Source organism: Hemitrygon akajei, chromosome 9 (genome assembly GCF_048418815.1).
Source record: "Hemitrygon akajei chromosome 9, sHemAka1.3, whole genome shotgun sequence".
In the NCBI taxonomy this organism is placed as follows: Eukaryota; Metazoa; Chordata; class Chondrichthyes; order Myliobatiformes; family Dasyatidae; genus Hemitrygon; species Hemitrygon akajei.
This window is the reverse complement of record NC_133132.1, coordinates 115,726,418-115,744,101: the sequence shown is the minus strand read 5'-3', so window position 1 is coordinate 115,744,101 and position 17,684 is coordinate 115,726,418. Positions and strand designations below refer to the sequence as shown.

At 41.1% G+C, this 17,684-nt stretch overlaps 1 protein-coding gene across 14 annotated transcripts in view; it reads right to left on the bottom strand.

The window, feature by feature from the left end:
- Nucleotides 1–7,199: 7,199 nt before the first annotated feature.
- The window catches only part of LOC140733465 (doublecortin domain-containing protein 2), a 155,666-nt gene continuing 145,181 nt past the window's right edge, over nucleotides 7,200–17,684 (bottom strand). For all 14 annotated transcript variants that reach the window (XM_073056841.1, XM_073056840.1, XM_073056830.1 and 11 more), the window contains 2 exons: nucleotides 15,809–15,871; nucleotides 7,200–7,989 (listed from right to left, as the gene is read on the bottom strand). In XM_073056841.1, coding sequence (XP_072912942.1) covers nucleotides 15,821–15,871 — 51 coding nt within the window. In that variant the 3' untranslated portion in view covers nucleotides 7,200–7,989; nucleotides 15,809–15,820. The remainder of the gene's footprint in view (nucleotides 7,990–15,808; nucleotides 15,872–17,684) is intronic.

Here is a 17,684-nt window from a genome sequence, read left to right as displayed (position 1 = left end):
TTAGTCACCAGCTTCCTTTCATAATTCATCTTTTCCTTCCAGAGGAACATTATCATTTTTTGATTGTATATATAGTCCCTCTCATATTCCCCTGAAATATTTCACCTTTTGCCATTTAGCCATGACCTCCAGTTATAGTCTCACCCAACTTTTGAAGAATTTTTCTTTAAATGACAATACCGAACCTGCCTCTACCACTTCTACTGGAAACTCATTCCACACAACTACCACTCTCTGAGTAAAGAAATTCCCCCTCATGTTACCTTTAAACTTTTGCCCCCAACTCTCAAATCATGTCCTCTTGTTTGAATCTCCCCTACTCTCAATGGAAAAAGCCTATCCACGTCAACTTGATCTATCCCCCTCATTATTTTAAATACCTCTATCAAGTCCCCCCTCAACCTTCTACGCTCCAAAGAATAAAGACCTAACTTGTTCAGCCTTTCTCTGTAACTTAGGTGCTGAAACCCAGGTAACATTCTAGTAAATCTTCTCTGTACTCTCTCTATTTTGTTGATATCATTCCTATAATTCGGTGACCAGAACTGTACACAATACTCCAAGTTCAGCCTTACCAATGCCTTGTACAATTTTAACATTACATCCCAACTCCTATACTCAATGCTCTGATTTATAAAGGCCAGCATACCAAAAGCTTTCTTCACCACCCTATCCACATGAGATTCCACCTTCAGGGAACTATGCACCATTATTCCTAGATCACTCTGTTCTACTGCATTCCTCAATGCCCTACCATTTACCATGTAAGTACTATTTGGATTATTCCTACCAAAATGTAGCACCTCACACTTATCAGCATTAAACTCCATCTGCCATCGTTCAGCCCACTCTTCTAACTGGCCTAAATCTCTCTGCAAGCTTTGAAAACCTACTTCATTATCCACAACACCTCCTACCTTAGTATCATCTGCATATTTACTAATCCAATTTACCACCCCATCATCCAGATCATTAATGTATATGACAAACAACAGTGGACCCAATACAGATCCCTGAGGCACACCACCAGTCACCGGCCTCCAACCTGACAAACAGTTATCCACCACTACTCTCTGGCATCTCCCATCTAGCCACTGTTGAATCCATTTTACTACTTCAATATTAATACCTAACGATTGAACCTTCCTAACTAACCTTCCATGCGGACCCTTGTCAAAGACCTTACTGAAGTTCATATAGACAACATCCACTGCCTTACCCTCGTCAACTTTCCTCATAACCTCTTCAAAAAATTCAATAAGATTTGTCAAACATGACCTTCCACGTACAAATCCATGCTGACTATTCCTAATCAGACCCTGTCTATCCAGATAGTTATATATACCATCTCTAAGAATACTTTCCATTAATTTACCCACCACTGATGTCAAACTGACAGGCCTATAATTGCTAGGTTTATTCTTAGAACACTTTTTAAACAATGGAACCACATGAGCAATACGCCAATCCTCCGGCACCATCCCCATTTCTAATGACATTTGAAATATTTCTGTCAGAGCCCCTGCTATTTCTACACCAACTTCCCTCAAGTTCCTAGGGAATATCTTGTCAGGACCCGGAGATTTATCCACTTTTATATTCCTTAAAGGTGCCAGTACTTCCTCCTCTTTAATTGTCATAGTTATCATAACTTCCCTACTTGTTTCCCTTACCTTACACAATTCAATATCCTTCTCCTCAGTGAATACGAAAGAAAAGAAATTGTTCAAAATATCCCCCATCCCTTTCGGCTCCACACATAACTGTCCACTCTGATTCTCTAAGGGACCAATTTTATCCCTCACTATCCTTTTGCTATTAATATAACTGTGGAAACCTTCGGATTTATTTTCACCTTACTTGCCAAAGGAACCTCGTATCTTTTACCTTTTCTAATTTATTTCTTAAGATGCTTTTTACATTCTTTATATTCCTCGAGCACCTCATTTACTCCATGCTGCCTATATTTATTATAGATCTCCCTCTTTTTCCGAACCAAGTTTCCAATATCCCTTGAAAACCATGGCGCTCTCAAACTTTTAACCTTTCCTTTCAACCTAACAGGAACATAAAGATTCTGTACCCTCAAAATTTCACCTTTAAATGACCTCCATTTCCTCATTGCCTCCTTCCCAAAAAACAAATTGTCCCAATCCACTCCTTCTAAGTCCTTTCACATCTCCTCAAAGTTAGCCTTGCTCCAATCAAAAATCTCAACCCTGGGTCCAGTCCTTTCCTTCTCCCTAATTATATTGAAACTAATGGTATTGTGATCACTGGACTTGAAGTGCTCCCCAACACATACGTCTGTCACCTGACCTATCTCATTCCCTAACAGGAGATCCAACACTGCCCCTTCTCTAGTCGGTACCTCTATGTATTGCTGCAAAAAACTATCCTGCACACATTTTACAAACTCCAAACCATCCAGCCCTTTTACAGAATGGGCTTCCCAGTCTATGTGTGGAAAATTAAAATCTCCCACAATTACAACCTTGTGCTTACTGCAAATATCTGCTATCTCCTTACAAATTTGCTCCTCCAATTCTCGCTCCCCATTAGGTGGTCTATAATACACCCCTATAAGTGTTACTACACCTTTCCCATTCTTCAATTCCACCCAAATAGTCACCCTAAATGAGCCCTTTAATCTATCCTACCAAAGCACTGCTGTAATATTTTCTCGGACATACAATGCAACACCTCCTCCTCTTGCCTCTCCGATTCTATCACACCTGAAGCAACAAAATCCAGGAATATTTAGTTGCCAATCACACCCCTCCTGCAACCATGTTTCACTAATAGCTACAACATCATATTTCCAGGTATCAATCCATGCTCTAAGCTCATCCACCTTTCTTACAATGCTCCTAGCATTAAAATAGATGCATTTAAGAAACTCTCCACCTCTTCCTCTCTGTTTATCCCTAACGATGTAATCAACTTTATTATCTTTTTCTTCCTTCTCCCCTACATCTTCGGTCTGAGCGCTCCCCTTCTCTATCACCTGCCTATCCTCCCTCACACACTGTCTACTAGCTTTCTCTATTTGTGAACTAACCTCCTCTCTCCTAGTCTCTTCAAACTGATTCCCACCCCCTAACCATTCTGGTTTAAAGTCTCCCCAGTAGCCTTAGCAAATCTCCCCACCAGGATATTGGTCCCCCTAGGATTCAAGTGTAACCCATCCTTTTTGTACAGGTCACACCTGCCCCAAAAGAAGTCCCAATGATCCAGAAACTTGAATCCCTGCCCTCTGCTCCAATCCCTCAGCCATGCATTTATCCTCCACCTCATTGCATTCCTACTCTCACTGTCGTGTGGCACAGGCAGTAATCCTGGGATTACTACCTTTGCGGTCCTTCTTCTCAACTGCCTTCCTAACTATATTCTCCTTTCAGGACCTCTTCCCTTTTCCTACCTATGTCATTGGTACCTATATATACCATGACATATGCTGTAATATTTTCTCGGACAAGCAATGCAACACCTCCTCCTCTTGCCTCTCCGATTCTATCACACCTGATGCAACAAAATCCAGGAATATTTAGCTCCTCACCCTCCCACTTCAGGATATCTTGGACGTGATCAGAAACATCCTGAACCCTGGCACCAGGGAGGCACACCACTGACATGTGTTGTGCATTTTGTTATTTTGTGTCAGCAGTGCAGTGCAAGACATAATGGTTGGTGTCAAAATGGTTGATGTGACATGTCTTAGTGTGTTAGTGTAGTGGATAGTGCTTGTCGCTCTCACTTTCAGCTTCCACTGCTGGCTAGCAGTCCTGCAAAAAGGAGAGCTGAATGTGTAATTCTCTCCCTGCCAGCACATACCCTCTCCAACAGCAAGCCTCATGCAGTGCCTCCTCACTGGCGACACATGGAATCTGAACTCCTTTTGGATTCAGGCTGAACTACGGAGGATGGGGAGGAGGTCTGGCCCCTGCACACATAGCACACAGGCTCACCTGTGTGTGGACACGCCATGGTGCTCATGAACCAGATCCCCAGCTATGGGTAAATAGCCCCACTGCCTTGTGGGCAGGTTTGGGAGAGATGAAAGCTATGGGAGTAAACCCAGACAACAGATCCGGAGTGGAGCCCTTAAGGCAGCTGGACATCATTGAACATCCTTCTGTCACCTCCTGCAGCCAAGCTGCTGCCAAATATAATGCTTCATTAGCTTTCCTTTGGACTACAGTGGTGAGGCCGAGAGGGGGATCTCGATGCTGGGCAACTTAGGAATCTCCATACCTTCCGTCCAGGCTTGTGATGTTGACCATCATACATTATCCTTCGAGACAGACAGATGCCAACCTCCAACCATAGTGCAAGGCATAAGAAGTTATAAAAATAAATAGTACAAAAGATGCTGTTCTTGGGATCACAAACAATTCAGAAATCTGATGGTAGTGGGAAGAAAGCTATTCCTAAAACATTGGGCGAGAGTCTTTAGGCTCTTGTACCTACTCCCTGATGGTAGTTATGAGAAGAAGGCCTATCCAAGATGGTGAGTGTCCTCCAACGATGGATGCCAACCCTCTTGAAGCACCATTTCTTGAACATGTTCTTGATGCTGGGGAGCTGTATGCCCATGATGCTGAGTCTACAGCCTCTGTAGCTTGGAGCCTCCATACCAGACTATGACACAGCCAGTCAGAATGCTCTCCTCCGTACAGCTGTAGAAAGTTGGTGCTTTCTTTCATGGTATACCAAATCTCCTCACATTCCTAAAGAAATACAGCCTCTGGTGTGCGTTCTTTGTCATTGCATTATTGTGCTGAACTCAAGATTGTTCCTTTTGAAGCAGTTGGGAACCTCTGATTATAGCAGTGAAAGTTTGAAGATGTCCTTGAACATTCTAATCAGTAGTCAGCATAAAATTTCAGTATCCAGCCAGGTACACCATCAGAGCCACCTTGCAGTGGTTCAGTCTCTGGAAATATAGTCTGATATCAATCTCCAAGACAGATCACAGGGTCACCAGATGCTACGGAGATTCAAAATGTGCATAAAAGGCATAGAGATCATAGGGGAGTGAAGAATCACTGCCATTTATGCTGTTAGGTTTCACCTTATAGAAAGTAATGGCAGTAAAATTCTGCCACAGCTCCCATGACTCTGATTGCCAGAGATCTAGCCCTCAGCAACTTCAGATATCCTTGTTCATCCAGGGCTTTTGGGTTGGGAAAACTCAGTATGTTCTCAAAGGCACACACTCATCAATGCAGGTCTTGATGAAGTCAGTGATGGCTGTGGAATATTTGTCCAAGTCCTGAATGATTCAAAGTTGTCCTGTAAATTGCTCCTCCACCTTCCTTGACCATATCTTCATGGTCTTCTCAACTGGTGCTGTGGTCATCAGTCTCTGCGCATATGTTGGGAATAAAAATGTAACCAGGTGATCGGGCTTGCCAAAGCAAAGGCACAGTATGGCTCAGTAATCGTTCTTGATGGAAGTGTGATAGTGATTGAGTGTGTTGGCTCATCTGGTTCTGCAGATGAAATGTTGATGATAGTTTGTCAAAAACTTCTTCAATCTGGCCTAGCTAAAGACACTACGATAATAGGAAAGGCATCAGGATATACTGTCTCATGAATGCTGATCACAATGCTCAACATATTCAGTGGCAGCTTGATATTTGACTGGGTTGAAATGTACACTGTTACCAAGATGACAGTGTTGAACTCCATTGGCAGATCAAACAGATGACACTTGACTGCCAGATGTTCCTGGTTGGAGGAGAAGAGGACTGAGACAGAACTGCTACATCTTTGTACCACCATGAGTTAATAATGATAGAAATTCTAACATTTCTTTTGCCTGCTGCTGCCATTTAGTCCACACTGCAGACGTTGAAGCCCTCTTGTTGATGCACTGTGTCTGGAGAGCTGTGTGTGAGCCATGTCTCTTTGGAACAGAGTACACAACAGTCTCTGATGACCCCTGGTACTGCAGACCCCAGCCAGCCTACTTGCACTGCAGCTCATACCTAAGATAACTTTGAGGTGGAATATATACAGAGTGAGATGTGGGAATGAACAGCATGTTTACAGGGTAATAAATGAAAGAGGCCCAGGATTTATTAAAACACAGCTGGAGACTATTCAGTCCATCAAGATCAAGCTAATTTCCAAAAGAGCAATCCCTCTTTCTATTTCCCTGTAACCATATAACTTACTCTCTCTAATATGCTGATCAAATTGTCTTTGATTATTTTGTCACACACCCTTACTAAGAAACATTTTATCTTGGCCAATTAACCTACCAACGTGGGAGGAAACTGGAGCAATTTATGAAAACGCAGCCAACAGGCAAATTTGCAAACTCTACATAGATTCAAACCCAAATCCTTGAAATTCTGGGACTGCAACACCACCTTAATACATTGCTGCAGTGAAATCTAAAAATAATTTTAAAGCTACTTATCATACACTATCAGTCTGCTCTCCCCACACTCAGAGATTCCTTATTCTAGCATCCACTGACTAAATCTCCCTTCTACTTGTCATTTGCCATTTACTAGCTATAGACAGTATATTAAGGTCAAATAAATAAACAGAATCTCAGGTCCTCGAGCTTGTTGAGTTTTTTGATGATTTTTATCCTCCGGTAATAATTGGGTGTAGCATAACTAATGACTGGCTCAACTAGTCTCATTATAATTGGATTTGTGCAGCAGCTGCAAATTGAAGTTGTAGTATTTACAACTTTTAGAGTATCCACTGGAACATTGCAGATTACTACTAAGTTGGGTGATAAAATATAGTTGACAGATATGTTTGGTGCCCTTGCTGCACTTTATGGATGGTTAGATCAGTTATTGGAGATCAAGGCTACAATGTCCCTTTCCCTTGGCTGGTATCCTGATGTGCTGGATGATTACCCTGGTGATTCCAGAGGACTACTTGAATGACAAAGCTTCTACCTTTTTCTGCCCAGTGTCATTAACAAGAATTTCTCCTCAGTGGTTGAATCAAACTATACCAATTGAAGGTTCTGAGACATTAGCTGAATACCTACAGGCATTTTAAAATGATTATTTGATTACATTATAAAGGAAGCCAGTGGGCAAGTGAATATATTTTTCTATAATGACACACTACCTGGTCGTTTTGATTTTGTTATGGGAAAACTGAGTGCCTTAAAGCCTAAATGTCCAGCAATAGCAACATCACACATAGCAAAAACTCTCAAACAAGTTTCCAAACCTCTTTTATTACTTTATTGTGAACATCTCAGAGTTTACGCATTTAATCCAAAGGAAAATTCAACACACAAGGATCTAATATTCTTAATTGATCTGTGATTTCTTATGAATTACAACTAACATAATGCTATTCACAAATTAAACAGATTTTGCAAATTAAAGACTCCATTACTGAGATCAGTCCAGACATAAACTTCACTTGGCAAGTAAGTGTTTGGTGCTAATAACATACTTGTTTAGTTAGTGTCATTGCAATCCTTTAAGCCACATGAGTATACAACAAAAGCCTTCTCGTTATGTATAAAATTCATTAAACTGTGACAAAGAAGAATGTTATGCTGATTAAAGTTATTACTTTATTCTTCTCAATATGACCATCAATTTAATTCATCGCCTGAGACTGTAATCTTCTTGCAAGTGCAATTATATTTTACAGATAGCCAGCTGATTATGCAAAAACAGAAATAATTCATCAGAAGATTTAAAAAAAGACTAATCAACAAAATATTTAGTGAAAGTTATATCCTCAGCTGTTATACAATAATGAAATCTTACTAACAAATATATTAGTCAAGCTGCATTGGGGATGCACAAAGCATGCTTGATTTTTTGAAAATTAATACATTTAAAAGAATCATTTTAATAAGCATCTGAGAGCTGCAGCTTCAACTAAAAGCATATCGATCATTCACCGGATGACTGCCCACCAATGCTGACAATATCTCTTGAAGATCTATCTTTGTTTCTCTTGCAAATAACTTTTTTTCAATGTTAAATCCTGCAAGTAAACCAAGCAATTGCCATTATAAGTAACTAATTATGAAAGACAAACACACTGAGTAAAATGCATACAATCCATGTTGCTGGATAATTTGCACCAATGAAAATAATTAGATTTTGTATAAATGGTGTTATCCAATTAGCCACCTTTGGTACACTAAGTTTAATTATCACTTCCATTCATTTCATCTGAAATTATCATCTAACAGTGAACCCAGGAAAATATAGTGCCACTTTCTGCTGCTGTGTAATCATTCTGACTGAATTCATCCCCTTAAAGTGTTGGGGACTCAGTACTGAGTAAGGTACACAAACTCTGACAAGCATAACAGTATTAAACCACCAGCTACACTAGTGAACCCTCAGGCCTAAACTTCTCCAACTGGCACGTAGGATTTTTTTCGGATTGGGATGAAGTGGGAAAACCCCATTTATTCATTTAATATTTGTGAACTTTCTAACTCAAGCAGTAGCATCCTTGATGTGTATCATGGAGCCTGCTACTGAATTTGATCTGTGAGCATTTAACTACAGGGTGCTGTGTGGTTTGGTCAGTACTGCAGCAGAGTATCACAGAGACACCACTAATGCTGGTCATTTGCATAGAGGCCTTGGATACTCCAGAAATGGTCAAAAAGAGATGCACTGATGACATTGCAGGTGAAATATAAGCACTATGACAAGGAACTTCTTTGTGACTGACGCCTAATGCCAGGGACACCTTAGTCTTGTCATCCAATCCACAGATGTAAACAGGTGGGCAGAAATGGACTCTGATCATTGCCAGACTCATTTGGCAAAAATGCATGAGATTGTGCAGTTAACTCACAAATCAGCAAGCCAGGTTCTACTCTGACCTCAGACACCATCTGTGTGAGCTCACACCATTCTCCCTGTGACAGTGGGGGCTTCCCCTGGGCAATCTGGGTTCCTCCCACATTCCGAAAAGTGCTGGTTTGTTCATATGGCTGGCTACCAAATAACATTGTGTAGCAGGATGGTAGGAAATGTGTGTGCGACTATTTCAGAAGTGCAGAGAGGATTCACCATGATGTTGTCTGGGATGCAGCATTTCCAGGCTCTCCTGTCTGTGAAGAGGGACAGGAGAGCTGGGCTAGTTTCCCTTGGAGCAGAGGAGGATGTGGTGTTCTTGATATCAGTATATATGATGAAGAGCATAAAAAAGGTAGCTAGTGAGAAAAGAATTCCTTAGTGTTACCCTCAACAAGAGAACACTGTTTTCATGTAAGCGGGAGGAGATTCAGAGTGGATTTCAGAAAGGGCTTTTTTTTCACCCAGCTCTACCTGCGGCTGTAGTGGAGGTGCATACCCCAGCAACATTTAAGTAGAATTTAGATGACCACTAGAAAAGCTGTAGTATAGAAGACTACGGATCAAGGTACTAGATAATGAGATCAGTATAAGTCTTTTCTTATGCCTTATTTACTAGCACCAAAGGATTCTTACCTGTAGAGCAGCAATTCATTTCCCATTCCCCTCTGCAACTGCTGATTGATAACCATCACTGTGTCAAGCACGGAGAGCTGAACGATGTGCAGCTGCTTTATCGAATTGTACAGTTCTGAAATAATGGCTTTTAAAAAACTACATCCACACCGACCTGTCTGCCCGTCAACAGTAACCACACAACAGACCACATTAACTTTTTTTCTCAGCAGACAGCAATCAGCCCGAGAGGCCATTTGTTGGTGACACAGCACAAGGTTTAAAAAGAGCTCCGCTGCTTTTAGGCTTTGTTCTCAGCAGGCAGTGATCAGTCCAAGAGATTGTTCATTGGTGATACAGTGTGGGGTTTAAAAATAGCTCAGGTTTTCTTTTTGGCTTTTTTCTCAGTTGCGTGGCAATTAGAGCTGGGCCAATAAAAAGAAAGAAGGTGTAAATGGAACAGTCATTATTGGAGTGGGGCAGTGTTAGAGTGGTCTGGCTTTGGCTCAACAGGCTTAGGTGAGAACAGACTTGAGCAAGCACAGACAGAGGATCTAAATAAACAAGGAAGTTTCTAGTAAGGTTTTTTTTAGTACATAAGGTTTTTTTTTCTTTTAGTGCACTGAGAATCGTTGCAGGGGTAGTGGTATGTTTCCTGCGTGAGATATGGGAGACCTACAGTCTCCCTAATAACTACTTCTACACAAAGGTTACAGAGTTGCAGCTCTTTAGATACCATGTTAAGGAAATGGAGCTGCAGCTGGATGATTCTGGCTCTGCGACTCAGAAGGGACGGGAGAGAGAAGACGAGTGATAGGGGATTTGATCAGAGGAGTGGAAAGCAGATTCTGTGAAAGAGACACCCAGATGGTATGTTGCCTCCTAGGTGCCAGGGTCAGGGGTATCTTAGATCTCAGCCAGATGTTGTACAGCATATTGGTACCAATGACATAGATAGGAAAAGGGACGAAGTCCTTAAGAGAGAATATAGAGGGTTAGGCAGAAAGCTGAAAAGCAAGATCTCCAGCATCGTAATCTCTGGATTTCTGCCTGTGCCACGTGTTCGTGAGGTTAAGAATAGGACAATATGGCAGGTGAATGTGTGGCTGAAGAATTTGTGCTGGGGACAGGGTTTCATATTTCTGGATTATTTGGATCTCTTCAGGAGAAGCTATATCCTGTACAAAATGGATGGGTTACACCTGATCCCAAGGGGAGCCAATATCTTGCAGGCAGGTTTGCTAAAGCTGTTGGGTAAGGTTTAAACTAATTTGGCAGGAAGACTGAAACTGGAGTAATAGGGCTGAGGATAGGGCAGTTGATACACAAGTAGATGCAGTGTATGGGGTGTCAGGGAGAGGTAGCACCTCTGGGGGAGCATGTTGCGTCCTTTTTAGGCGGATTGTCCACCTTTGGTCCCTACCTGGCACTCAGCTCTCACCTGTGGCTCCCCATAGCTGTTTGCATGTGACAGCGGCCACACCTTGGGCAACGGCTTCAACAAACCGGCTAAACCAGGTGAGGGTAGCCGACAGGTCTCAAACCCTCGGTGAGATAGGGAGTTGTCTATCCCAGCATGTGAAGACAGACTCCGGTGGATTGAGCGGATGAGACCAATGGAAGGTCCAGCAGTCAAGAAGGCGGTCTCTGCAAGCGTCGTGCAATGTGTAGAGCATGACATAGACACAGATGATGTCCTGGTCATCCACTGCACCTATTCCTATCTCCAGCCGTCTCAACTTTTCTTGCCACTGGATCCAGATAGGAATTGGCAAGAGAGAGTGAAGCTGATGCTAAAACCAAGCGCTAGTCTCAACACCATAGCCGGCTGGTGGCATAGTGGCAGCAGCGCTGGACTTCGGGGCGAGAGGTCCCGAGTTCGAATCCAGCTGGCTCCTTTGCACACTTTCCATCCGTGCTGGGTTGAGCATCGAGATAGCAACTCGACCTTGTAAAAAGTACTAATGGTGTCAAGGTCTTCATTGATGACGATGGACAAACTTATTATTATCATTAGATGCAGTGTGTAGTGAGATTGTGAGATGATAGGGCAAAATTGCAGTCAGTGGGATGAGTTAAATTGTAATGGGGGACAAAGTCAAAAAGAGTGATGCATACAGGACTGAAGGCGATATATTTGAATGCATACAGTATACAGAATAAAGCAGATAATCTTGTGTACTTAGAGATTGTCAATATGATGTTGTGGGCATCTTTGAGTCATGGCTGAGAGAAGGTGATAGTTGGGAACTTAAAATTCAAGGATAAATATTGTAACAAGACAGGCAGATAGGAAGAGGGTGTGTGGTGGCTCTAATGGTAAAAAATTATATCAAATCCTTGTAAAGAGGTGACATACCTCTAGGATTGGAAAATATAGAGTTCCTGTGGGTAGATTTAAGAAAATGCAAGGATACAAAGACACTAATGATATAGGCCTCCAAACAGCAGCCAGGTTGTCAGCAACAAATTACATCAGGAGATAAGAAAAAGCATGTAAAATGGGCAAAGTTGTGATAATCATGGGGGATTTCAATATGCAGGTAGATTGGAAAAATTTGGCTGGTGCTGGATCCCAAAGAGGGAATTTGTAGAATGCCTACAAGATGGCATTTTAGAACAGCTTGTGGCTGAGCCCACTAGAAGAATGAAAATTCTGGATTGGATTTTATGTAATGACCCAGGTTTGATTAGGAAGCTCAAGGTAAAGGAACCCTTCATATGATAGCATTTTTCCGGCAGTTTGAGAAGGAGAAGCTAAAATTGGAGGAATCAGTATTACAGTGGAGTAAAGGGAGATACAGAGGCATGAGAGAGGAGCTGGCCAAAGTTGATTGGAAGGAGACACTTGCAAGGATGACAGCAGAACAGCAATGGCTGATGTTTCGGGAGGAAATTTGTAAGGCGTAGGAAAGATACATCCCAAAGATGAAGAAGTATTCTAAAGGGAGGATGATGCAAACATGGCTGACAAGGTTATGTCAAAGTCAACATTAAAGCAAAAGAGAGGGCATATTATATAGGGAAAAAAATAAAAGGAAAATAGATTGGGAAACTTTTAAAAACCAACAGAAGGCAATTAAAAAGCCATAAAAAAAGAAAGGATGAAATATGAAGGGAAGCTAGCCAATAATATAAAAGAGGACACATAAAACATTTTTTTCAGATACATAAGGAGAAAATAGGGACAAGAGTGAAATTTGAAAATGACACTGGGAAGGTAGTAATGGGGGACAAAGAAACAGCGGAGCAACTCTGTAAGTGTTTTGTGTCAGATTTCACTGTGGAAGACACTAGCAGAATTCCAGAAATGTGAGAGTATTGAGGGCAACAATGATTGCTGTTGCTACTACCAAGGAGAAGGTGCTTGCGAAATTGAAAACTCAGAAGGTCGATAAGTCAGTATGACCAGATGGGCTGCACTCCAGGGTTCTGAAGGATGTAGTTAAAGAGATTGTGGAGGCATCAGTAATAATCTTTCAAGAATCACTAGGTATTAGAATGGTTCCTGAGGACTGGAAAATTGTAAATTCCACTCCACTCTTTAAGAAGTCAGGGAAGCAAAAGAAAGGAAATTATAGGCTAGTTAGCTTGACTTTGGAGGTTGGTTGGAAAGATGTTCGAGCCTATTATTAAGGATGAGGTTTCGGAGTACTTGGATGCACACGATAAAGTGGTTTTCTAAAGAGGAAATCTTGCCTGACAAACCTGTTGGAAATAACAGGCAGGATAAATAAAGGAGAGTCAGTGGATGTTTTTTTCTTGGATTTCCAGAAGTCTTTTGATGAGGTGACACATGAGCCTACTGAACAAGATAGATCCCATGGCATTACAGGAAAGGTACGAGCATGGATAGAGCATTGGCTGATTAGCAGGAGGCAAAGAGTGGGAAAAAAGGAGCCTTTTCTGGTTGGCCGATGGTGACTAGTGGTGTTCTGCAGGGGTCTGTGTTGGGCCCACTTCTTTCCACGTTATATGTCAACGATTTGGATGAAGGAATTGATGGCTTTGTGGCCAAGTTTCCAAATGATATGAAGATAGGTTGAGGGGCAGATAGTGTTGAGGAAGCAGGGTGGTTGCAGGAGGATTTAGACAGATTGGAGGAATAGACAAAGACGTGTCAGATGGAATATAGTGCATGGAAATGCATGATCATGCAATTTGATAGAAAGAATAAAAGCATAGTCTACTTTCTAAATGGGGAGAAAATTTAAAAATCTGAGGCGCAAAGAGATTTGGGAGTCCTCATGCAGGATTGCCTAAAGATTAACTTGCAGGTTGAGTCAATGGTAAGGTTTGCAGATGTAATGTTAGCAATCATTTCAAGAGGACTAGAATACAAAAGTAAGGATGTAATGCTATGGCTTTATAAGGCATTGGTCAGACAGCACTTCTGAGCATACTGAACTGTTCTGGTCCCATTATCTAAGAAAGAATGTGCTGACATTGGAGAGGGTCCAGAGGACGTTCACATGAATGATTCCAGGAATGAAAGGGTTAACATATGAGAGGTGTTTGATAGTTCTGGGCTTGTAGTCACTGAAGTTTATAAGATTGAATGGGGATCTCATTGAAACCTATCGAATATTGAAAGGTCTGGATAGAGTGGATGTGGAGAGGATGTTTACCCTAGTAGAGATGTCTAAGACCAGAGGGCACAGCCTTAGAATTGGGGGACTCCATTTTGAACAGAGGTGAGGAAAAATTTCTTTAGTCGGAGGATGGTGAATCTGTAGAATTCTTTGCCACAGATGGCTGTGCAGGCCAAGTCATTGAGTATATTTAAGGTGGTGGTTCATAGGTTCTTGATTAACGAGGGTGTCAAAGGTTATGGGAATAAAGCTGAAGAATGAGGTTGAGAAGGATAATGAAGCCATGATGGAATGGCAGACCATATTTGATGGGCCATATTGCTCCTATGTCTTATGGTCGGTCTTGTGGTCTTAATGTCTTAAATTCTTCCATGCCTTGCCTATTCAACTGCCTGTTTATAACTGTCATTGTAATTACATCATATTCTACCACCTCCTCTGACAGTGCACTCCAAGTATCAACCACTCACTGTGGGAAAAATCCTTCTACTCAAACCCACTTTAAAACTCCCTCCTTTCCTCTTTAACCTATGACCTCTTGTTTTTGATACCCCTACCATAGGGAAAAGTTCTGACTGTCTAGTTAATGTGTGCCTCTTATTGTTTTATGCAATTCTGTTAGGTCGATCTCAGCTTTCTCTCCGGGGAAAATAAACCCAGCCTCTGTGGTTTCTCCCCATTACTGGCTCAATCCAGTCAACAACCAAGTGAATCTCTGCTGCACCCTTTTCACTGCAATCACATCCTTCCTGTGGTGCGGTTACCATAACTGCACACAAGATTCTAAACAGCGTTTTGTGAAGTTGCAAGATAATGTCACAATACTTTTATGATCTTCAGTAAAGGGTGGGCATATCTTATACATACAGACTGCAGTTGCGGGAATATGAAGCAGGAAACAACATTCAAATCAAGTAACATCTGTGGGGAGAATGAAGGTCAAAACTTATTGAGTCCTGATGCAGGGCTTCGACCCAAAACGTTGAGACTTCCTTTCCATCCACAGGTATTGCTTGACTTGCTGACTTCTTCCAACAAATTGTTATGCTATTTACCTGCTTCATGACATTGTCTCCCTCTGTTGCAACTTTCAGGGAACTATGGACTTGGGCCCTAACGTCTCTGTTCATCAACATTCCTTGCCACCAACTAGTTACTGGAGATTAGGACAATGAGGGGAATCTCATTGAATATTGAAAGGTGTGGGGAGTGGGGGAGTCTAGGACCAGAATGCACAGCCTCAGAATGGAAGAACGTCCCTCTAGAACAGAGATGAGGTGGAATTTCTTCAGCCAGAATGGCAAACCTGCAGAATTCATTGCTACTGATGGCTGAGGAGGCCAAGTCAATAAATATATTTAGAGTGGAGGCTGATAGGTTCTTGATTAGTAAGGACACCAGAAGTTACAGGGAGAAGGCAGGAAAATGGGCTTGAAGGGATAGTAAATCTGTTATGATGGAATTCTGCTCCTATGTCTTATGGTCTTATGGTTCCTGTATTTGCCCTAACCCTACTTGACTGCCCAAAATGGACATTAGGATTAACTTTCATCTGTGAGTGTTATATCCAGCTTTCCATTGGATCTGTATGCAACTACATCCCTCAATAATTTCCTTTGCTCTTCGCAATGCTACCAGTTTTTATGTCACCTCAAAATATATGTTAAAAAGGTGATCTAAAAATAAGGTGAATTAAATATATTAAAAATAATTAGCAAACCATCCTTTACTAACAAATTGCTGGTTAAGAAATATCATCCACAGAATATCTTGATTTACCTTATCATTCGGTTAGGGTCTGGAGCACGGGCCACAGTCCTCATTTGTTATTTTCATAACCATCTGGAAAAACGTAAGAGCACAGAGTCACTTTAATATGTATGCATAAGAATATACAACAAATTAATACATTTTACAATCAGAAAATTTCTAGTAATTCTCTCTCTTTCTTATGAGTACATTGAAGATTTAATTTGGCAAAAGAACGCTAATTTCTGCTAATAGTCTGAGATTAATGGTGAGCAATATCCAATGTTGTGTCCAAAAACACTGTGGCTGGCTGATGTGTATAAAGCATTAGAATCATTTTACACAATATTGATATTTTGTCTTTGTAAACACTGTGTTACTAGCTCATTTACAGCCTTATAACATGCGAGGAATAGTGGACAGCAAAAATGCAGCACTTGATACATTCTCCTAAATTTCAAGCTTGTTAATCTAGTGTACATGCTGAACCAATATTTCTGGATCAATATTCGTTTATTTTTTTCCTCAATAAGTAACTTCATGAAGTATTGTGAGTGTATGTTAAACCAATTGATGTGTATCATTGAGGTCCATCAAGTGATTTAACTCAATGGTAGGTTATTACAAAATGGTTCCAGTTAAATGTTATATTTTACTTGATGAATCCCCACATAAATCCAGATAAACTGCCATCTTGGTTTTGTAAAGTACTAAATCTTACCAAGTCTGTGCACCTAATAAACCTACCCTTGAACTTTGCTGACCTCCTTAAATGAAATCCAGTTTTCTGAATTTCTCCTGTCCCCTTGATACCTGAAATGTACACCATGACCTTTCAGCCAAGTCTTCCAATTTCCTTAAATGACACATCTAGCACAACTAGAAGTGTCATTGTTCTATCCAACCACCAAACATATACCGTAGGTTCTGATGTCCTGAACTAGAGAGTAGTAGGTAGCAGTAAGCATGAATAGTATGTTTTTTTCACAGACTTTCTTTAGGAGAAGAAAACCTTGTTTCTAAATAAATGTTTTATCTGGTATTTAAAGCAGATAACCAAGTTACAACCTTTATAATCACAAAAAAGGGACATAATTAAATCTTTGGGCAAAACTAATAGGTAAAACACTTTTATTCCAAAGTGATAATGTTTAAAAAAATAATTAATAAAGGGAAGCATAATTAAAGGACAAATTTTTAATTAAATATCTTTAATAAATACTGTAAATCCAGCCACAAAAGAGGTGCTTAAGAAGAAGGACAAAGATCAACAAGGACTGAGAAGAGTAAGAAACAGAATCTGGCAACTATTGTTCCAGTTAAGGCTGACACCAACAGGAAAAAGCGAATCTCGGTTCAGTCGCTGGGATGTGCCTAAGGAGAAGGTCTTGCTGGAATAAAAATTGTAGCGCACTATTGGACACAATGTTGAGGGGGAAAATAAATCGGCCATGACTCCTGCTTTTGATTATTCTTTTCATATAGAAATCAGATGACAGCAGGGTCAATTGAGACACATGGAACTCCAGTAGTTATCTCCAATCTTCAGACTCTACTCCATCCACCTTGATTTGTCTGTTTTCCTTCTCTCTCTGCGTCCCCTTCCATCGGTCAATTGCCAGTCTTCTGACTCCACCCTACTCGCCTCTTCCACCAATCATCACCTCCCAGTCATCTTAAACCCCTCCTCAGTTCACCAATTACCCTCAAAGCTCAAAGTAAATTTATTGTGAAAATACATACAGTACTGCACAAATGTCTTAGGCACAAATATGTACTGTAACTAGGATGGCCAAGACTTTTGCACAGCACTGTATTTGTGCTGGAGAGTGAGTTTGTAAATCTGGCAGGAGCAAAGGATGTTGTAAATGGCAAGGGTGGAGTGGCATGGAGGAGAGTAGGATGG